Raw genomic sequence first — 23020 nt, forward strand, 5'->3', positions numbered from 1 at the left:
ATCGGATTGTAATTTAAGAATACGAAAAAAAACAATACAAAATGGTTCCAATTTTTATGGGAATGTAGGGTACTTTCGAAGTTTATTTTACAACTTTTCTTTAAATTATTTTTCGTTAAACGATCAGAGCCAGCTAAAATATGACAACAGAATGTCGTACAAGAAAGGAACCACAAGTTTGTAGAAATGTTTAAGAGGCCTTCTACCTTTTGGGATTAAATAAAAATCGAATTTTTTTTTTTGGAAAACTAACGAGGTTATTGCCTGCTGAAATGTACCACGCGCAGGTATAAATACTGGACGTAAAATTTTAAAGCTGTTTTTTTCGAAACTACGTAGACAATAACATGAAAACTATTCAAGATATCAGCATCAAAATACAGTATGTTTAGAATCTTTCTATTATCAACAAAAAGCCACCGGAATATATGAAAATACTCCAGTACGTTTTCGCAAAATAACTACCATTGTGCCATTTTCCGTTTTTTTGAAAATATCTTAGTTCATGGTATAATCAAACTTATCTATATCAAGAATATCTTTTTGGATTTCGAATAACTTGTTCGCAAAATATTATCTACACAGTCGGGCGCTGTACGTAAAAACTGTTGTTTGTTAATCAACCAAAACTGCGTCATCAATAGATATTATACATTAAAAAAATTCATAAATATAGTTAAACATATAATAAATATATCTACAAAACCTGGAATTAATCGCTCTTTAATAACCCGCAAAAAAAAAATCACAATCTTTTTTTCTTGCCTAGAAGGTAGAATGGCCCCCTCAATTTTCTAAGTAGTTTCCGGTCGTGGCGGTCGTTGCAGGACACCCTGTGTGCAATTCAGCAACTACGACCGTAACCGTTGCCACGATTTTTGTCCCTCGAAAACCGTGTAACGTCGCGTGGTTCAAAAAATTGCGAACAGCACGGACGGTAACGGACAGGCCGCGTGTATTTCAGGAAAGAAATGGCGAGGGTTGACCCCGCAGGACAGAAGGCCATACGTCGAGGAAGCAGAGAGGCTGAGGGTCATACACATGCAGGAACATCCGAACTACAAGTACAGGCCACGGCGCAGGAAACACGCGAAACGGGCCCCGGGGGCACCGTCCTCACCTCCGTCCGCAACCAACACCGTCGGCAATAGGTCCAACCCCGCCGGTGCGACGATTCATCATTCCATGTAAGTCGATATCTTCTCTCCTCGGTTCGTGTCGATTTTTCAAGATCAACCGACCACGGTCGGCGAATTAATCGCTGGGGCGCAAGGCAATACGCCACGGATCGTGGATCCGACCAACGCGATATACAGGTTAACCCTTAGACGACCAGCTGATTTTTTTTTTTCTACGCAAAATACACGATAATATTTATAACGAATCTCAAAAAAGAATCCAAGAGTCTGCTTAGCAAATACAGATACAGGGTTTTCCAATAGGGGCGAGAAAACTTTCAGTCGTCACAACGGATGAAGTTCTCAATTGTCTGCCCCTCCCTCCTTTACCCTCTCCGATTCTGATGATTTTCAAAGGTATTATAAAGGAAATTCTAAATGAATTTTTCCTTTGTTCCGTAAATTATAAATACAGTCTGTTTGGTCAAAATTGTGTACAAATCGCTTTTGTTTAGCCCCTTGACATAGGATTTAATTCTAAATAATTTTTCAAACGTATATTACACAATTTTATTTAAATTTATTCGTACAAGGAATGACCACGAAAAAGTATAGATTTGTTTTACGAATACCTCGTGAATGTAAAAATGTATTGATTTTAAGACTTGATGACCAATGAGTAGCCTTATGATTGTGTAAACTTGACATCAGGAACTTGTAACGAGTCAGAGTCGTCATTGTATGGCAAGGGATTAATAATGGATCTAATCTCCCTCATTAGCGATTATCTCTTCACAACTTTGGATACGTTAACTTTTCTGCATACGATAGCAAAGATCTCCATATCTCGCGAATTTTTCTACTTAATGATTCGAGCGTCAAACTGTATTCTCCTCAAAGTTTATATTTCATTATAGGAAGACATTAAAACATTTTCTGAAAGACTCATCGCTAAACACGACACGTCAAGTTTCTCGTGTGCCCACGTTGATCTCTTCTTTGACGTGTTTTCTTGGAAGGTTTGACAATTGTGCTTCGATATGCAACATTATTTGCTTGTAAGCGATGTTTGGTAGTCAAAATACCAATATCTACGCCTTTTCTAGTTAGAAGAATTTACCCCTTACACAAAGAAAGCGACAGATTCTTGGAAAAGAGAGAGACGATCGCTTTGTTTTGCTTTTCTGTAGTTGTACCCAGTTATTAACAAATTTGTGCATATATTTTGTTGCACTTCTAACGCTCATTTTTGGCCATTTTAAATGACAGCATAAGAAGACACTCATATTCGAAAATGGCTGTATATCGCATAGACACGATTGAAACTGAAAGACTCGAGTGAATGCGTGTCGAAGGAAATTACAAGTGTTTGAACTAACACAATTTCCCTCTCATTAGGAATCAAATTTCGAAAATATCGCGTCGACTTATCAAACAGACTGTAACACTCTCAAAACTCGTCCATTACTAGAAAGCTTTGTTTCAATAATTTCACTTTCGTCGTAATCTATTGCTCTATGCTATCGATAGAGTTAATCGCAGCACACTCAAGCCTCCCTATTTACACTGTATTTTCTTTTTCTGTGATACGGTAAACAGGTCATTATCATTTTGTTCGTTTAAGGTCCAAGATGGACAATTACCAAGGCATTCCTCAAATCCCATGGGGCGGCCATTCCCCGATCTCGTCCCTGTATCATCATCAGCAGCAGCAGAGTATCCAGGAGTACAAATCGGAGAACAATTCCCTGTACGGTAGCCCTTATACGCCTATCATTCACACACCGGATATATCTCCAGTTGCTAGTCCAGAGCCTGATGGTGAGACCTTGTACTCGCAATAATTAATATTCAGGAAATTGTAGAGCTAACCAAAGAATCGTTTGAAGAAATTTACCATACGCGTATCGTATTTGCGATCGCATTGTGAACGTATTAACGCATCGTTGATCGACTATTATATACTCTCAACGGCTATTTTTATTGCAATTTGCAATATTGAAACTCTTTAGTGTTTCTTTATTTTTCATTCATTTCAAAACTCAGTTCGCTATAGTATCAACATTTTGAAATTTTTAATCTCTTCGATATCTTTATTTTCATATAATTTACACACATAGTAGATGTCTTATTAAAATATTCTTGAATCATCTTTGAGCCCAAAACTTCGTCGTATCTAGGAAAGTAAGCGACCACGTAAAAATTACTCGTAAAACCTAAACAAATGACACCTTCTTGATCCTACGATTACCTACGATTACATATTGATACTTCATTTATTTCACATGAATGAACGCTAAGATCAACGATGTACCAGTAGCAAAAGATCAGTCGACAAGTGTCCGATCAACAATGCGTTAACGAACGATCTTTACGTGCGTCCAGAGATTCGATCGATGTATTTGGTTAAAGTAATTCGATCGTTATCGGTGTTTACGTTGCCGGAGAAATATGTTTCGTTGGAATTACCGAGGGATTAATCTTGATCAGGTGACGGAACGCATTTGCCATCCAACCAAAACCCAGATCCCGAACGAGATCTGATGGAGGGTACGTCGAAGCAGCACGGCGAAATGAACGAGCAAACGAAACGGTATACCTTTATGAGCGATAATCAGCTGCACACAGGTCATGCTGGTGGTACTAGCATATCGTCGTGTCAGAATTCTGGTGCTTACACGGACACTCTGACTTATAAAAAATCGGTGAGTAATTTCTGTCTTCGGACGAAGGAACATTATTCTACTCTTCGCGTTTTCCATTCAACGTTGATCGTTTGTTCGATCGTTCGATAGAGCATAAGCAAATTTACTAAAATTTTTCGGATTTGTCATAGAAACCATTACTTTTGATTATGAACAGAGGTGGATCGGAACACTTTATATAAAACAAAATTACACAGACGTAAATTGCTTTTAATATACAGGGTATTCCCGGGATCAATGATCAAACACGAATTTAGGGCCCCGAAACATAATTTTCCTCTACTGTCTGGGCCACCTTCTTACAAGGACAGGGCATGGCTTTCAGGTTACCGATTTTGTTAAAATTTTCCACGTTTGTACAATTAGTTATCCGGTTTAAGAATATACAGGGTGTTCGGCCACCCCTGGGAAAAATTTTAATGGAACATTCTAAAGGACAAAACAAGACGAAAATCAAGAATATCAATGTCTTGACTGAGGCTTCGTTAAAAAGTTATTACAAAATTAAATTAAAAAATTTTTAATCATTCTGGAAAAATTATTTTCGTTTGCGGGGGTCAGTTACAATCATTTTTGGTGAATAGACATATCCCTGAAATCCTACCAACTTTCGAGAAAAAAATTCGGATAGGTGCTGAAATTTTTTGACAAAAAAAAAAATTTTTCAAATCGTTCTGAAAAAAATTATTTTCGGTTGCAAGAGTCGATTACAATCATTTTTTGTCATTACACATACCCCCGAAATCCTACACATTTTCGAGAAAAAAATTCCTTACCGAAAATATAATTTCTGGCCAGAAATGTCTGCCCGAATTTTCATACGTATCTTTAAAATGTCATAACTCCTGAACGGATTGGACGATTTTAATGTTTAAAAAAGCAAACTACGCGTATTTTGGTGGAGAATATGTACAAATCGCAAAAATATTCGAAAAGTTGGTCCCTGACCACGCAAAATGAGAAAAACCCCATAAAAATGGTCCAATTTTCAAACAGTCATAACTCCTACAATTGTGAATATATTTCAATGAAACTTTGGGGGGAAGTAGAGCTCATGGGTACCTACAAAAAAGTATTAGATAACTTTTCTGTAGGGCGCCAAACAAAATTACTAAAAATGAAAAAGGAATTTTTAAGAAAAATCGACAGGGGGGGTAGGTACCTATATTTTTCGACGAAATTGAAAAATTTCAAATCGTTCTGAAGAAATTATTTTCGGCTGCAGGGATCAATTGTAATCATTTTTGGTTATTACACATACCCCCAAAATCCTACCCATTTTCGAGAAAAAAATTCGAAAAGATGTGTAATTTTTCGACAAAATTAAAAAATTTCAAATCGTTTTGGAAAAATTATTTTCGGTTGCAGGGGTCAATTACAATCATTTTTGGTGAATAGACATACCCCCGAAATCCTGCGCATTTTTGAGAAAAAAATTCGGAACTGGCGGAACTTTAAACGTTAATAACTTTTTAACAAAGCCTTCATCAACAAATTGGTATTCTTGATTTTCGTCTTATTTTGGCCTCTAGAATCCCCCATTAAAATTTTTCCCAGGGGTGGCCGAACACCCTGTATATTCTTAAACCGAATAACTAATTGTACAAACGTGGAAAATTTTAACAAAATCGGTAACCCGAAGGCCTTGCCCTCTCCACGTTAGAGTGGACGTCTTCTTAGAGGGGTTCGAGTTAATTTGCAATATTCCAATATAATTGTACGTAGGTCCAGATAAAAATTTTTTAAATCGTGTTTTCAGGTGAGCTACTTAAATTTCGAAAGGCAGCCGTCCAGCATAGCAGCAGTGGGCATAGCGAACGGGATGATGGTATCGTGTAACAAACTGCGCTCCGGATTCGAAAACGTTGGCTCTGTCACGGGCACTTTTTATCCACCAGTCGCATCCCCGCACGATCAATCGTTGCAGCACTACACGAGCACTCAGTCCTCGAAGAATGCCAACTATTCGATGCAGTCCTCCGTCGAGGGTAACTATAATCCTGTCCAGTGTGCCAATCGACAGCAGTCCATGGGGATTCGCGGAGCCGCCGAAGGTTGTTCCGGTAATGTTTCATTCATTTTTACTTACGTTGGAATGTTACACTTGGACGGATTCCAGCGGCCCGAGGATATGCGCCTCGAGCAATCCTGTTTTCCTTTTACAATTTCTTTCCTCTCATTGCTCGCGCTCGAACCCCCCCGCTTATGTTTTAATATCTGAACTTTTCTCCGAGTAGAATATTTTTAAGTTATAAAACAGCTTTGTTCGATATAACTCTCTCAACCTGCTCGATGAAACGATAAAATCTAGTTATTTTTACTTCTTATAGAAATTTCGTTCACTGTAAATAATCCCCTTCGTATCTCACCGAACGCTAACAATTTTTCTGCGTGTATGTTCTGCTTTGCAATCGATGTGGGAGATTCACCAGGCTAAACCTAGGATTTCTTTCTGTTGGGATTACAGTACTCGCTTTTCATCATCAAAGACGATTTTCTACGAGAAATTCTTAAATGTTTAAAATAGGGACATTGTTACATACGTAGGGTGTTCGGCATTTATACGGAAAATTTTTAATGGACGATTCTAGAGACCAAAATAAGACGATAATCAAGAATACTAATTTGTCGATTGAGGCTTCGTTAAAAAGTTGTTAACGTTTAAAGTTCCGCGCACGCAGCTGTTCGCAGGTTGCCGTTCTACAGGCGGATCTTTAAATATTAATAACTTTTAAACGAAGCCTCAATCAACAAATTACTATTCTTGATTTTCGTTTTATTTTGCCCTCTAGAATCCCCCATTAAATTTTTTCCTTATACGAACTTATAATCAACTTATGAACGAATAATCAAAAGTAATGATAAAATAAATGACTCTTGGGTCGCGTTATTACGAGTCCCCTTGTCCAATTGGTTCCAGGTGTGTCGCATCGGTACCAAATGACTCATCACCAGGAGTACCAGACGGAAACCGGCGGTACGGGTCAGCAGCATCCTATATTGGGTCACATGGATCCAGGAATGACCGCCGAGGAGGAACAACAACAGACGCTACAGCTGGAGAAATATTTCAAGTACGCTCACCCTAGCAGCGTGGGTCACAGTAGCCTGTCGTCGCAGAATATGCTCGACAGCAATCACAATTACGCTAGTGATCTGCGTTATTACGCCCCGCAGCAGTCTCAGATGGACATGTCGAACTCTCAGTGCATTGTCGACGATCAGAGCAAAGACGGTCGATGCTCGAACGTCGGGATCGGCCATACGATGGAACAGTATCACCAGGGCATGGACGTCGCGAAGTATTCCGAGCACCCGTCCCAGCAGCAACAGCAGCAACAGCAACAACAGCAACAGCAACAGTCGCAACAGCAACTGTCGCAGCAGCAATCTCAGAGCATGGAGCACGTGTCGAAAGCGGACGACGATTTCAGTGTAATACTTGCCGACGTGCGCAAGACTTGTTACAGTACCTAGTGTTCCCATAGACATTTTTTTCTTTTTGATACGGGAGACTTATCTTATAGCTGTAGTACCAAGAACCGTAGGTATTTAGCGTTTACAAAGAATCCGGTGCTTATACACATTTTATACTCCGTACACACACTTCCAGTGCTGATCGTTCTTAACCGTAGCTTTGTCTTATAGGATGACCCATCCAACTTTATCGTTGGAAACGTATAGGAGATCCTAGTAATCATGATATAATCGGAGAGAGGATAATTCTACGTCTAAACATAAATTTAATATACGTAGTCTTTGAAACAGTCGACTTTAAACGAAGGCATACCACTTGGATATCAGAGTAAGTAGAAATAACCAGTAATGGACAGACCAGGAAAATCGTGTTCGATCGTACAGTAGTTGGATTTTGAATCGCTTCACATTGCTTCAAATCTTATACAAATCTTAAACAGATTCGAAGTGATTCGAATATAATTCGATGTCAAGAAAGTCTTAAAAGTCTTGATCGCCTTGAAAATTTTATTTCACATTTTCAACTTAGTTTTTCACATAGAATCACCACCTTCTTGGTTGTACCATGATTACTGGGACATCCTGGATAAAAGTTTTCTCCCTGATATCATTATCTAGAATAAAAATATTTTAATACATACGATGCCACTCGCGAAAACAAATAACTCTTGTAGAAAACGTTATTTTGAAATATTAAAAATAGAACAAATATTTCAAGCGATAGAGTTAGATGATTCATCCTGTTTGTTATATTTTGGATAGAAGGAGTGAAGTGAGATTCTTGAAACACATTTATTTAACGATATGTAAAATGATACGAGAAACCATCAAATATCTTTTTCGTAATTCGTTACGGATCTGTTCTCGATGTATTAGTATACAAAAAATATACAGAAATTGTTTCTAGACTACTGGTTCGCTGGTGTTTCTACGATCTCACTATGCTTTTTCCTCTGAATGTAATTCGAATAGCGATAATTCAGTAGAAAATCGAATCTCTCTGAAGACGTCCATGTGTAAAATACTTCCCGAAACTAGTATGAAAAGTAGAACTCGTGATAAACAGTAGCGATGTGCCAGTATACGAAATTGTCATTTTTGTTTGCAAATAGAAAAAAATGATACACAGGTAAAAATTGAATGGTTCTAGTCCAATTTCCTGTAATTTAACGTTTTCTGCAAGTGAGACGATACACTTATTTTTTAAATCGAACCTTACATTTATCGTATATAAATTGATTCGTTTTGTCTTTTTGAATGTAAAAGTATTAAGGTAGGAGTGTCGAAACATGTATACTTTATTTGAAAATACATCACAGCTTGAACTTTAGCTGCAGGACGTTCACCAATCCATGCTACAAATAACATAGACGCGTAACAGTTGTATTTATTAATATTTATTAAACATTACTATATTTAGCAAATTTTTAAGTAATCTACAAAATTGATCAAGTGGAACATTTTTTGAAAACACAGAAATCACTTGAACCTTGAACTAAGGTAGTTCCGAGTTAAAAAATGCCCCGTAAGATTAATTTTGTTAATTATATTTGTTTTAGGTAACAATTACTACAAATAAATCAGGGTTCTTTCATGATTTCTTATGTATTATACACAACAAACGAATTCTAAACGATACAAAAATTTTTATATGTTTCCCTATATTTATGTGACGTCGTAAAAAATAAACTATCATAATCCCGACCTAATCTTAATATAAATTACAGACAGAAACCGAAATATTTCGTGTACTCGCACACCGCTAAATATTATCATCTATTTTCGAACGTTCCGTTAAAATTTTTCACACGCAGTACGTTTACTTAATTTATATCATAGTTATCGTTACTTTCAGCAACGGAATCGCTGAAACTCACGACATTATTGTTGAACTATTTTTTATCCTCCTATGCACTCATGGTACCGCATGGCACTGTATATTTAGAACATACCAGTATATTTCACTGCGAAAATAGATCGTTCGAACATATTTCCGTAGCAAATTAAACGTATCACTTTTTCTTAACGATCGATCCTACGGCAGGCTACTTAAAAGATGGTGTTCTGTTCTATTTGTCGACATCTTCAATAAGAAAATCCATCCTTTAGCACTGAAACCGTGACATTTAGTCATCTTATTTATAACATTCATGAAAAATATATGTACATGAAATGGAAAATTAAATATATATATACACAGTTTTGTGATAGTTTAACAGTTAGACGACGGGTGGAAAAATGGCCTCACGAACTCATAAAACCACGTTTATCGAAATTGCAATTCTCACATCATCGAACGTTCGTTTATTGAAATTTCAAACGAGTCACAAATAGTATATATACATATACAAATAACAATTGAACTCTGATATTAACTAATGTTCTCTTCGTTAATAATGGGGGTTGCATATTCTTATTTGATATATTTGAAAATCTTTAAATATAATTCATGTCAGGATATTTATTGCACTTAAAAGTAAAAAACCATGTCAATGGCTGTATTTTATAAGTTTTGACTTTAAAATCATTAATTAAAAATTTATGAAAAACTGTGCATTGAATATGTCGGCGCAAAATTGAATGGCCACTCAAGGCCATCGGAATTGCTATCTCAGTCATTTTATTCGACTAATCTATTGCTGTCTTTGTCCCTTGTGAATCGTCTATGATTTCGAACTATGATTCTACGTCCCGTCGACTAAATGTTAAGAAACTCGCGTAAAAAAAAGTACTTATCGAAAAATTGTTACACCCAGTAACGAAGATATTATCGAAGTACCTTGTTTCCGATAATCGTACATTAAGTTTTTCTCGTTGACCATCACATGTGTATAAGCACGATCTCTTACTTTTCCTCTGTTCAGCCGACTGAATTGAAATTCGCTGTAAATGTAGCATAAATAGCAAGAACGAATTTTTTACTCGCGTAAGCTTCTACTTCTGTTACTCTAACTATCTCTATGTAGCATATGATTATACGTAGCGTGGCAATAAACGTGGATATTTTATTATCGTTCGATATTGAATTTGAATATTTTATAAGCGATGGAATTTAGGTAAGTGTAATGAAACGCTGAGAAGTACTAAATTATTTTATAATTACTGTATCGTACTTAATAGAAACAATTATCAACATTCATTATGTATTCCCGTGTATTTCTCGACCATTCCGATCGGATTTCTGTTCAATTGTTATATTTAAGTTGATTAATTTTAATTTGTTATGGTGTACCAGTTGTGGTCCCATACGAGGAACAAGTGATTCGCGTTTGGCATATTATATGTTATTTAAGGTTACGAACGTTTACACATGCGTCGAACGCAAATTACACACGATTATTATTTATTCATTCTTTTTATTAAATATATATAAAAAATATGTGTATAAGTTACAATGTCATGTGTAAAGTTGAAATCATATATGGTGAGTTACATCAAGTTCTGATTCGGTGTGTCGATAGAAAACATTTTAATTGCTAGAGCATACTCTCCATTTCCTCCTTTATTGTATAATTCCCAATCGCCTTAGCTTCCCCACCCCCCTTCCCATATACAAAACAAAAATTTCCGCAACAATGTTTACAAGTTACCTTGGTTAATCAGTACATTTGTTATGTGAGAGAGGACTAACATTGAGTGAGTGACTCTTTCAAACAGGAACAGTTGTTTGAAATATTTCTCTTACTTTGGACCATGTTAGAATTAGTATTTATACCCTCATTATTCGTGTGTGTATTCCTTATATTTTAAACATGCACATTGATGACACATATAATTTGTTGGGCACGACTTTAGCTATTGGAACAATGAGAATGGAGGACGTATGTCTTAATCGAAAGATTACGTCCAACGTAGTCCGAGAAATAATCTGAATCCTATTATCGAGGAGTGGAGAAAGGCCCAGGCGCCATGTTGCCTTATTTTTATATTTCAACTTATTTTTCTGGCTATCATTGTAATCCTTGAAACGTAATCTTTCGATTAATATCACCCTCTCCCTACTTTCTTATTGCCCCAGTAACTAATGCGAAGTCATTTATTGGAAGTGCTAACGACAATATTTCAAATATTTTGCAATTTACCTATGGTTTGTTTGGTAACTATACAGGGTGCTCGACCACCTCTGGGAAAAATTTTAATGGGAGATTCTAGAGACCAAAATGAGATGAAAATCAAGAATACCAATTTGTTGATTGAAGCTTCGTTAAAAAGATATTAATGTTTAAAATTAGAGAGCCACTACCGCGCGTACGCAGCTGTTCGCAAATTGCCGTTCCACAGACGGAACTTTAAACGTTAATAACTTTTTAACGGAGCCTCCATCAAAAAATTGGTATTCTTGATTTTCGTCTTATTTTGGCCTCTAGAATCTCCCGTTAAAATTTTTCCTAGAAGTGGCTGAACACCCTGTATGTATATGTATTCATATACGTATATACACATGTACAAATTTATATTGCTATTTGCAAACTTAACTCGTTACGGTCCATGTACAAAATTGCTCTGTCGAGTTATGTCGTACTATCTTATTCGTGTACGCGTTTAACAAAGTTTGTGACAAACATTGAGTCATTTTTGCTTCTTTGATAAATACTGTTATTAGGTGGTAACAAATATACGTATGTCGAGCCAGTAACATCGTCGAATAATACTTAGTACTTACACGGTACAAATTTCATAGATATCAGATTACAGACGTAAGTATGTGCAATTCATTTTTCTTATGCTCGAAGATTTATTAGATACGATTTATATTCGTGTGGAAGCGCGGAGAACTACTTCGTATGTGCATATATAATACGTATATTATTAAATTGGACAGATATTGCAGTCTTGTTTGTAGCGATTTACTATGAAATGTATACTGTCGTTTCTCTTTTTTAAATGCAAAGCAATTTTTTTTTATACAAATAGCAAACTCTTTATACAAATTGATAATTTCACTTGCAGAAATATTGCAAATCTTATACTACCGACTGTACACGATTCGATTCGACGGGAGCCTTTATATACAAACCTAATTTAATTATGTGCCTTCTTTGATCGTTTGTATTTACAATAGGTCACAAAAATATTCGAACACTTGCAATCGCGAAATTTTAATTAACAAAATGTATAAATTATACAATTCCTTCAAAGTGCTGTTACATCTATAATAAAATACAGAGGATTACAGTAGCAAAATTTTAAGGAACTGATAATGAACGCAGCAATTATTAATGTAACATAAAGGTCATAAACAATTACTGTGTAAACATGAATAATGTAATAATAATTAGGTGTCAAAATATTTATTCGATCTTCTTATAGTTCATGTTTGTAATAAATGTTTCAGAATTGACTACACATGTTGCCACATCATTCGCAAATTTTGTTAATATAATTTTTATGTCTTATTGTGTTCATAATATTTTAAACGTTACTCGAATTATCTCAAAATCTCGAGTCCCAAAATTTTCAAAATCCCGCCCAAGACGGGAGTATCGAGATCTCGAGCGATCCCATCCGATCCCATCCGATCCCGTCCGACTTTTACCGAACCCGAAATCTCGAGATCCAGCACATCGCTAGTTACAGTTTATTTTATACACTTTGCTTAATTCCGTTTTTAATTGTAACTATTTGAATACTTTTGCGACCCAGTATACGTTACAACGCGCGTCTTACACTATATACAATTAAAACTTGTCTTACACATATAAATAGTAACTTTACAAGTCGTGTATAAAATATTCATTACAGACACATATAATGCATTCTGGCATTGCACATGAGTAAATTAGACGCAGACGTCTTTACACGTTAGTTTAAATGGATTATTTATAACCGATGGCTGTTCTTACTGCATACACGCGAATATTTAATGTCAACCAGTGCCAATTGTACCTGACAGCTGTAAACAGTAAGAAAAGACAATGGTTTTCAAGCTCATGAAGAGGCCGAACGTCCTCGAACGACTATAGGTAGATCGTTTATTAATGAATTATTATTTCGAGACAAAGTATCTAAATCCATGATCGCTATACAACTGCACGTGACAATATAGAGTAAAAGTTGGATATATGCCTGAAAACTTTTACTATACATACGTGTATTTCTTTCATTAGTAATTTTAAGATATATTGTGCATATTGTGAACTACATTAGGAATGATTAGCTTCTTGATAAATACACTAAAAGATCCAACTCGGGAATAATAACAGGATAAAGAGTTAATTAAAACTTGCATATTATAAGATATGATATAAGTCTTTCAGGGTGTAGTTTCTTTTTTTTTTCTAAGTTTTTCTTCGTTCGTTATACTTTTTTTTTTATAACAAAGTATGTGAATTATTATGCTAGTAAAATACAAATATTGCTGTTACAAATGTATCCACTCAGTTAAAGTCTATAAAAGTGAGAATACGTCTAAAAATTTTATAACAGTTGGCTTTAAATTGTCCAACTTATTCTAGTTTTGTATTTTTTTTTCTTTTTTTTTTTCTTTTTTTTTGAAAGTATGCAGTGGAAAAAATTAAAATTGCATTAACAAATAACGGAAAATGTGTTACTATGTTAAATAGGAAACTATTGCTCATGAATCGTTTCAAGCAAGTTTTCATATGTTTTGCTAAAAGTAAGCACTGCAAGTAGTGCATAATTATTAAAATAATTTTTATGTACATATGTAATAAGTTTAAAAATTTGACGAGATCAATGATAATTTATCAAATGTACATAAGTAACAAAAATACCCTTTACAGTAATTCTTTACTTTTATAGATATTGGAACATTGATATTAGATAAATGCAATTCCAAAAAAAAAAGAGAAAATTTCATTGAATATGACTGTACACGATTTTTGTTGACGTAAAAATGGTTATTCTGCATAAAATAGTTACACATTTTTATACCTCGAATCGGATATTCTTCGAAATGACACCCGTAGTTGATCGATATGAAATTTGAAAGAACAGATGCCAAATATAAAATTTTATCTTCGAGAATTAAGTAATTTCACAGCCGACTCTATTACTAGCCTAGTTAAACGAGAAACAGTAAAATCGCGAGTCTGATTTTGCTCTTGATAGAAAGAGTATGGCAGCATTTGTGCATCTCTGTCTACCCAGTGCAAAATCGGACTCACGTTCGATGAAATAAAAAGCAACCAAACCTAATCGAATATCTCGGAAACTATTAAATTCCTGAAACTAAAATTTTTTATTTAGCATCCACCTCTCAGCCCCTCCAAATTTCATGTAAATCGGACACGAGTATCATTCGAACGAAGAACCCTTTGAATAACCTAACCCTTCTTTTTAAATCAAAATCTACATATCTACATAGTTCTTATGTGTCATTCGTCCCATAAACAATTTTGTTTCATTTTCGAATAATATGAGAATATAAAACATTTTTTACAAGTTTTAATACCACATTTATAAGGAGTGGCTACTTTTTTACCATCACCTTTGCTCTTGCAGAATTTTAAACCACACGGGTACCACCCAATACATAACTCTAATGAACATGTGCATGGTGCCCACATATTAGATGTGTCAGAACACCTTGTCACAAATAATGATCTCGAATCATTTGTACTTTGTTGTATTATGGAGTTTGTGCTAAAGTTGTACACAGCCGCCATAAGTGAAAGTTCAGAAGAGCCTAATGAATTGAAAAATAACATTTTACATACAATCCCAGAATTTAAAAAAAAAAGATATGCTTAGAACAATGTATGACATTAACACTTGGTTGACAGTTGGCTTATACTATTCACATATTACTTTTCCAAATCACTATACTTTACGTATTGTCCCATATTTGATGATACAGGTAACTCAATGCCTGCAGATTATTTCACTTATGATGATACTATAATACAGTAGTGCCCACATAAGTGACCACGCTCGGGACCGACCGCGGTCACTTATGTGGGCATGGTTACTTCTCAGTATTCAACAGAGATAAGGAAAGAAGATAAGTGCGAGTGAGATACAATAGCTGGCACTCGAAACCATATATACAATGTATCGATAACGACCGGCGTCAAGTTACGCTCGACACGCTCGAAGTTCGAAGCCGCTTAGCTTCCAAGAATTGGTGAGGATGACCGCGGACATTTAAGTGGACAAAAATGCGGTCACTTACGTGGGCACTACTGTATTAGGTTTCCCAATGCAAATGAATTAATGCAACTTACCAGGTCTTTGAATCCACTGTTTTATATCTTCATTTCTAGTATAAGCAGATCCTGCAGCTTCCCCACAAAGGCTTGCAATGTGTTTAGAAATATCTTTTGATTCAGACACGTCTAAGAATAGGTCCATGGTATAATTTACATGACCCTTATCTTCTTCTGCTACACGAACAGTGCCTGGATTTTTTTGTCGCAATTTAGACATTGCATCAGAGGATATAAAATCCACTTTGAAAAAGTGATTCACAAAGCACAAAACTTGATACTGGTTTTGGCCGCGTTCTTCCTCACCAAGAACCAAAGCTTTTATAATCTGTACTTCCTATAGAGAAATTTTAAATTTGATTACAACATTTATAAAACATATTAACAAGAGAATTGATTTTAAAATAAATAGTTACATTTTTGAAGTCAATAAGCTGTGTCACCAGAGTACCATCTGAGCATTGAAATTCTAAAGTAATTACATCTTCCGTAACATTGGATGAAATTGTTTCCAATAGGATATCACCACCCTATAAAACGGAAAAAACAAATGACGTACAATTATTCATTCTTAAATGCTTATATTCTACATTCTATTTTTCTTTTTAGGTTAATGTGATTAACTAGTTCAGTAAAAAAATATATCATTTAATGTTTTACAAAGAATTATTTTCACAATTACATTTATTTCGATCAACAAAATTATTGATGACAAAACAGATCGCATAACTTTGTACCTGATTTTTGACATTTATGAGCAAGTGAGTCGTACAAACACCGTACAAATATTGCAATAAGAAGCAGATTGAGAATAATTCGTTGAGTTTCTTCATTGTTGCATGTTGTAACTGCGTCTGACGCAGTATCGATAACGGTTGCAATTAACTTTGATGATTCGACATTTATTTAATTGATAAATACTTTAAATATAACCTATTCGTAAGAACATTCTACTCCACACTCCATCGCTGTCGGACACGGTCAACGTACCTACACATTCAGACCAGAGATGCCAGATTCAGCACCCGGTGCCCTACTCACACATACCAGATCACGCGTACGTGAGCTCGTAGAGTTTCGGAAAGTCGACAAAGGCAAACTGACACATGCCCTCTTTCTCGATTATTCCGAAGCTGCTCGAAGTAATTTCGGACCGCCTCGTGGGAGTCGAGAGAGAAATGTTTACATTTGCCTTCTCGCTCTTCACAACTGAAATCCGACCTCCCGTCTACGGCATACGATTTGAAATCTCAACTGCCCAGGTATTTTTACTTGCCTTTCCTAGAGTTCATTACTCAACTCTGCAAATTACTCCTGGTTTTTATTTGCCTCTGATGACCTCTGATGACCAGTGCTGACAAAAGTACAGAACTCCCGACAACTTTTGACACCATACAGCGACTGTTACTGACTGCTCCTGATTACTGCTTGCTTCTGCTGGACTCTGCTGACCATCGCTTATATTTCTGACAACCTATAACGATTACTACTGACTTCTGCTAACCTCTGTTGGTCTTTGCTGATCTTTGTCAGCGTGTGCTTGTCTCTGCTGAACTTTCCTGGCCTCTGCCGAACGCTACTGACCACTGCAGGTATTTCTGATAATGTATAACGATTAATACTTACTACTGCATGCCCCTACAAGTCTCTGCTTGCATTTGCAGGTTTCTGCTTGCCTGTGCATGCCTTTGCTAGCCTCTGCTGAACACTGCTGACCACCCCTGATGCTTCTGACATCGTATAACAATTACTACATGCTACTGTTCGCCTCTGCTGATCTCTGCTTACCACTGCATGCCTCTGCTCGTCTCTGCTGACCGCTGCTGACCACCTCTGATGCTTCTGACAATATATAACGCTTACTACTTGCTATTATTCGCCCCTGGTGATCTCTACTTGCCACTGCTGGCCTCTGCTGACTACCGCTTATGTTTCTGGCAACGTACAACGATTACTACGACTCCTGCCTTCCTCTGTTAACCTCTGCCAGCGTCCCCTGGCCTAAGCTGGCCTCTGCTGACCGCTGCTGACCACTGCTGACCACCCTTTATATTTTTGGCAACGTACAACGATTACTACTGGCTACTGCCACCCTCTGCTGACCTCTGCCAACATCTCCCGACATCAGCTGACCATCGCTGACCGTCGCTGATCATTGCTGACCACTGCTGACCGTAGCTGACAAATTGTGACACGATGTAATATAATATAATATGTTTATATGTATTAAAGTGTTGTATAATGTAAATGTATGGCAATAAATGATACAATTTCAAAGAATTCTATGTGTTCTCATCATTTTTACCCTTCTTTTCCTATCGAAATCATTCCCTTAGTTATAAGACACTCCGAATCTTTTAAAATTTTCTAAGTTCCCCGGAAAGATTTCAAATTTCCCGCCGCCAGGAATTACGTAATATTACGTAATATTACGTAACATTACATAATTTTTGCCGAAAAATTCCGGCCGGAGAAATTTTAAAGAGCTGTTACGTAATATTACGTAATATTACATAATGTTACGTAATATTACGTAATTTTTGTGAAAAATTCCGGCCGCGAAAAATTCAGGCCGGAATTTTAGCCGCTGCCTGAAACTTCTTGGAAATTTCAGGGATTCAGAGAAGTTTCAGAGACGCCGGTAAGTTTCAGGGATCCGAGAATTTTCAGGAATTCTTAGAAATTACGTCATTTCCAGGAATTCGCAGAAATTCTTGGCGGCGGGAAATTTGGAGAGGGAAAGAGGGGTAAAAAATGATGAGAATACATAGAATTCTTTGAAATTATATCATTTATTGTCATAGATTTACATTATACAAAACTTTAATACATATAAACATATTATATTATATTACATCATGTCACAAGTTGTCAGCAACGGTCAGCAGTGGTCAACGATGGTCAGCTGACGTCGGAAGATGTTGGCAGAGGCCAGCTTAGGTCGGGAGATGCTGGCAGAGGTCAGCAAAGGCTGGCAGTAGCCAGTAGTAATCGTTGTACGTTGCCAGAAATATAAGCGGTGGTCAGCAGTGGTCAGCAGCGGTCAGCAGAGGCCAACGGAGGCCAGCAGAGGCATGCAGAGGCAAATAGAGTCCAGCAGGGGCAGGCAGTGGCAAGTTGTAATCGTTATACGTTGTCAGAAGTATCAGGAGTGGTCAGTAGTGGTCAGCAGAGTCCAGTGGAGGCAGGCAGAAGTCAGAAGTAATCGTTATACGTTGTCAGAAATATAAGCGGTGGTCAGCAAGGGCCAGCAGAGGCTGGGAGGGGCTAACAGTAGCCAGTCATAATCGTTATACGTTGTCAGAAGTAACAGGAGTGGTCAGTAGCGGTCAGCAAAGTCCAGCGGAGGCAGGCAGACGTCAGTAGTAATCGTTATACGTTGTCAGAAATTCCAGGAGTGGTCAGCAGCAGTCAGCAGAGGCCAGTGGAGACCTGTTGACGGGAGGTCGGATATTAGTTGTTCAAGAGCGAGAAGGGAAGTGTGAGCCTGTCTCTCTCGACTCCCACGAGACGGTCCGAACTTGAAATGAATCGCTTAAATTCGAATTTTATTATTTTTTCAATATTTTAATATTACCAGATTCATTTACCATTTAACAAAAAAGTTCATTTGGTATCACAAGTGGGATAATATAATTAATCCATGTCTGTAAAATCTTTGTAATAAATAAGACACATTGGCAGAAAAAGCCCATATGATCGCTAATTAAAAAAAAATAACAAAAATATTTTTAATTACTAGTATTATCATAAAAAATATTATTATATATTATAATAATTATATTATAATTAAAATTCTTTTTATTTTTAAATTTTCCAAAATATACGTATGGAATTTCAGGGCAACATTTCTAATCTCACATTATATTTCCAGAAAAGAATTTTTTTCTGGAAAGTGCGTCGGATTTCGGGGGTATGGGAGGGGAATATATGTATAGGAGGAATATTAAAGCTTTGTATAATGTAAATCTATGGCAATAAATGATATAATTTCAAAGAATTCTATGTGTTCTCATCATTTTTACCTTTCTTTTCCTCTCCTCATTATTTCCTTAGCTATAAGATGCATGCCACCTCTTCGTAAGATCGACAGCATTTTGGAAATGTTCCGGGCACTTTGGACATCTGGATGGCATAACGCCCAAGTTTGTCGTGGAATAGTTCGTTATTTTCAACAATAGATGGCGCTTATTTTCGAACTCAAACCCCCTGGTGCTAAAACGCCCAAGTTTGTCGTGGAATAGTTCGTTACCTTCAACGCTAGATGGCGCTTATTTACCAACCTCAAACCCCCTGGTGTTAAAACGCCCAAGTTTGTCGTGGAATAGTTCTTATGGTCCACGCTAGATGGATTTCTCGACAAACTTGGGCATTTTAGCACCAGAGGGCCTGAGGTCGGTAAATAAGCGCCATCTAGCGTTGTAGGTAACGAACTATTCCACGACAAACTTGGGCGTTTTAGCACCAGGGGGTTTGAGGTCGAAAATAAGCGCCATCTATTGTTGAAAATAACGAACTATACCACAAAAAACTTAGGCGGCTCTCTCGACTCCCACGAGGCGGTCCGAAATTACTTTGGATAGCTTCGGAGAATCGAGAAAGAGAGCATGTGTCAGTTTGCCTTTGTCGACTTTCCGAAACTCCACAAGCTCATGTACGCGTGATCTGGCATGCGTAAGGAGTGCACCGGGTGCTGAATCTGGCATCTCTGGTCTACCATTCCGTTAGACGCTAAGGAAGTTCGTCGTTACTTGTGTCGCTGTCGATGGACTTAATTATGCCAAATCTGTCCACACTGCTAACTAGTGATTGGACTACATTTACCAACCATTTCTATACGTTGATTACACTGACCTATCTTTCAACCTATTGACTTTATGATACACTTCGAAATATGTAATACTTTAAGATTTTATTTTTAAATGTTAATTTTTCTTTAAGAAAACAAAAAATGTCGCCAATAAGAAAAAACTTACGTGATTCCAGTGGCGATTCAGGTAAAAATAATAGCATTGTTAATTCAATAAAAATATTTTCCATGCATCATAAAATCTTTTAATTAAATTAATAAGTTGTGTTTTTTTATTGTCTCGAAAATAATATTCATATAAATTCTTAGGTTCAGAATCAGACAATCAATCAGCATCATCTAGATCAAGTCATAGCGGTACACCATCTAATGCTGCAAATTCTACACATGATAAAAATTCTGATGATGAAAATGAAGCTGGCTCGATAGGTTCGAACATTAGTGGAAGATCTTCTAGATCTAGTAGTCAATCTATAGAAGAACAAGTAAATTCCAGACATAACTCCAAAAGTCCATCTCCAACTAAATCAGGTTCCAGACATTCAAGTATTGGATCTGTACGAAGTGAAAAGTCTGGTTCTCGGAGGTCCAGAAGTGGTACTCCAAAATCAATTGCATCAAATAATAGTGATTCGCAAAGATCAAGATCATGTTCTCCACAAGAGAGGACATCAGAAAGTCCAAAATCTACAGGGTTATTAATTAATTTATAAACTTAATTTGTTAATTTATGTCTAGAAAGTGGCAATTCAATATTTTCAAATAATTTATATTAATATTTTCAGAATGTTAAATTCTCCTGGTAATGCAAGAACCGAGCCTATAGATTCTGAACAGAAACCAGATAGCTCTGAAGAAAATAAGGATGATAATGAATCTGAAAAATCATTAAAAACAAGAGGTTTGATAACTAGAAAAACTATTAATCAGTTGTCATTTTTAAAATAAAACGTTTATTATTTTCCTTGTTATGTTACAGGTAGTACAAAATCTAATGATAGTGATAGAGAAGGAAGTCCAGTTCAAAAAGAAGATAATAGTGGCTCTGCTTCTGAACCAGAAGATTTAGTTAAAAGAGCAAAGCCGTTGATAGACTCTGATTCAGAAAGTGAAACAGCAGAAAAAGAAGCTGTAGCCCCAACAGCAGATGCTCTTTTTGGAGATGCTAGTGACATTAGTACGGATGATGAAAAAGACAAGGAAGAAGAAAGAAAAGAGAAGAGTCGTAGTAGAAGTAGAAGTAAAAGTAAAAGCAGAAGTAGAAGCAGAAGCAGGAGCAGAAGCAAAAGTAGAAGTAGAAGCAGAAGTAGAAGTAGGAGCATAGGCAGATCTGACAGTGGTGGCGAAGGTCCTAATCAGGCAGTCATAGAAGATGTATGTATAAAATATATTGGTTAAAAATTTATTAACAGACGTAAATTTTAATTCATTGTTTGTTTAATTACTTTTAGGATGTAGATAAGGAAAAGGAAGAAGAGCCTGAACCTCCGCCAGAAACTAGAATTGATGTTGAAATTCCAAAAATTACAACTGATTTGGGTCGTGAAATACATTTTGTGAAACTTCCAAACTTCCTTTCAGTAGAAACACGGCCATTTGATACGGAGACATATGAAGATGAAATTGATGAAGAAGAAACTTTAGATGAAGAAGGTCGAGCTAGGTTAAAGTTGAAAGTTGAAAATACTCTTCGTTGGAAAGAAATCTTTGATGAGCAGGGTAAAGTTATCAAGGAAAGCAATGCCAGATTTGTAAAATGGTCTGATGGCAGCATGTCTTTACACTTGGGTTCCGAAATCTTTGATGTATACAAGCAGCCACTTCAAGGCGATCACAACCATCTGTACATCCGTCAAGGAACAGGTCTTCAGGGTCAGGCAGTATTCAGGACTAAGTTGACATTCCGTCCACATTCTACAGAATCCTTCACTCATAGAAAGATGACAATGTCGCTTGCAGATAGGTCACAAAAGACTTCTGGTATAAAAGTATTGTCGCAAGTAGGAACTAATCCAGATCAAAATAGATATGAAATGATCAAAGTGAGTCATGTTTAATCAGTTTAATTTTTCCATCTACAAAATTCATAAATAAGAATAACATTCATTTTAATGCTAAAATTATTATGACTTTCAGAAAGAGGAGGAAAAATTACGTATGGCAATGAGAGTTCAAAGTAAGACAAAAAAGAGTGCTACAGGCAGTAGAAATCCTACGAGATCTGTTGGTGGATATGGTGGTGATACTTATCATGACGATGGTTCAGACGATGAAGGTGCCATTTCCCTTGCTGCAATTAAGAATAAGTATAAAAAGGGAATAATAAGTGCTCCTGTTAAAGGTAAATTACATGTAACAAACATGAATAAAGCGAACAAAGTATGTTACATAAATAATTCAAGAGTATACAAGTGCTTTTATATTTTTAGCATCAAACATATATTCATCAGACGAGGAAGGTTCAGATTTTGAAACTCTTAGACCGAAGAAAAACACTAAAGGGAAAGTCCTTAAAGAGTCAGATGAAGAATCAAATTCCGGAAGTGTTTCAGAAAGCGGAAGAGAAGATGACAATCAAGGCGATAATATTAGCGATTAAAATATCAGTTTTTTATTAAGACAAGTTGTTTTTGTAATATAAACAAATAAATTAATTTCTTTTCTGAAATATTAACAATCGGCTTTAAAATTCACGGAATTGATACGTGTCTCTATGAATTAATTAAATTCAATCAATAATAC

The 23020-nt window shown here is 36.3% G+C and overlaps 4 protein-coding genes across 6 annotated transcripts in view; 3 read left to right on the forward strand and 1 right to left on the reverse strand.

The window, feature by feature from the left end:
* The window catches only part of LOC143341705 (uncharacterized), a 117449-nt gene extending 107012 nt beyond the window's left edge, over positions 1-10437 (forward strand). For all 3 annotated transcript variants that reach the window (XM_076765009.1, XM_076764918.1, XM_076764833.1), the window contains exons 5-9: positions 965-1187; positions 2743-2939; positions 3609-3823; positions 5583-5886; positions 6744-10437. In XM_076765009.1, the coding sequence (XP_076621124.1) occupies positions 965-1187; positions 2743-2939; positions 3609-3823; positions 5583-5886; positions 6744-7300 (1496 nt within the window). In that variant the 3' untranslated portion in view covers positions 7301-10437. The remainder of the gene's footprint in view (positions 1-964; positions 1188-2742; positions 2940-3608; positions 3824-5582; positions 5887-6743) is intronic.
* The window catches only part of Fancd2, an 83502-nt gene that overhangs the window by 35985 nt on the left and 24497 nt on the right, over positions 1-23020 (forward strand). The gene's annotated exons all lie outside the window — the stretch shown is intronic.
* Oaf (BRICHOS-like domain-containing protein out at first) lies at positions 13334-16463 on the reverse strand. The gene is made up of 4 exons (XM_076765975.1): positions 16206-16463; positions 15885-15998; positions 15487-15805; positions 13334-14948 (listed from the first exon to the last, which is right to left on the reverse strand). The coding sequence occupies exons 1-4, from the start codon at positions 16299-16301 to the stop codon at positions 14638-14640; spliced, it is 840 nt and encodes a 279-aa protein (XP_076622090.1). The 5' UTR covers positions 16302-16463; the 3' UTR covers positions 13334-14637.
* Positions 20086-22955, forward strand: Atu (Another transcription unit). The gene is made up of 7 exons (XM_076773075.1): positions 20086-20465; positions 20588-20972; positions 21064-21179; positions 21258-21652; positions 21730-22320; positions 22415-22619; positions 22708-22955. Exons 1-7 carry the CDS (start codon positions 20420-20422, stop codon positions 22875-22877), a joined length of 1908 nt encoding a protein of 635 aa, XP_076629190.1. The 5' UTR covers positions 20086-20419; the 3' UTR covers positions 22878-22955.

This window comes from Colletes latitarsis, chromosome 1 (assembly GCF_051014445.1).
Source record: "Colletes latitarsis isolate SP2378_abdomen chromosome 1, iyColLati1, whole genome shotgun sequence".
NCBI classification, from domain to species: Eukaryota; Metazoa; Arthropoda; class Insecta; order Hymenoptera; family Colletidae; genus Colletes; species Colletes latitarsis.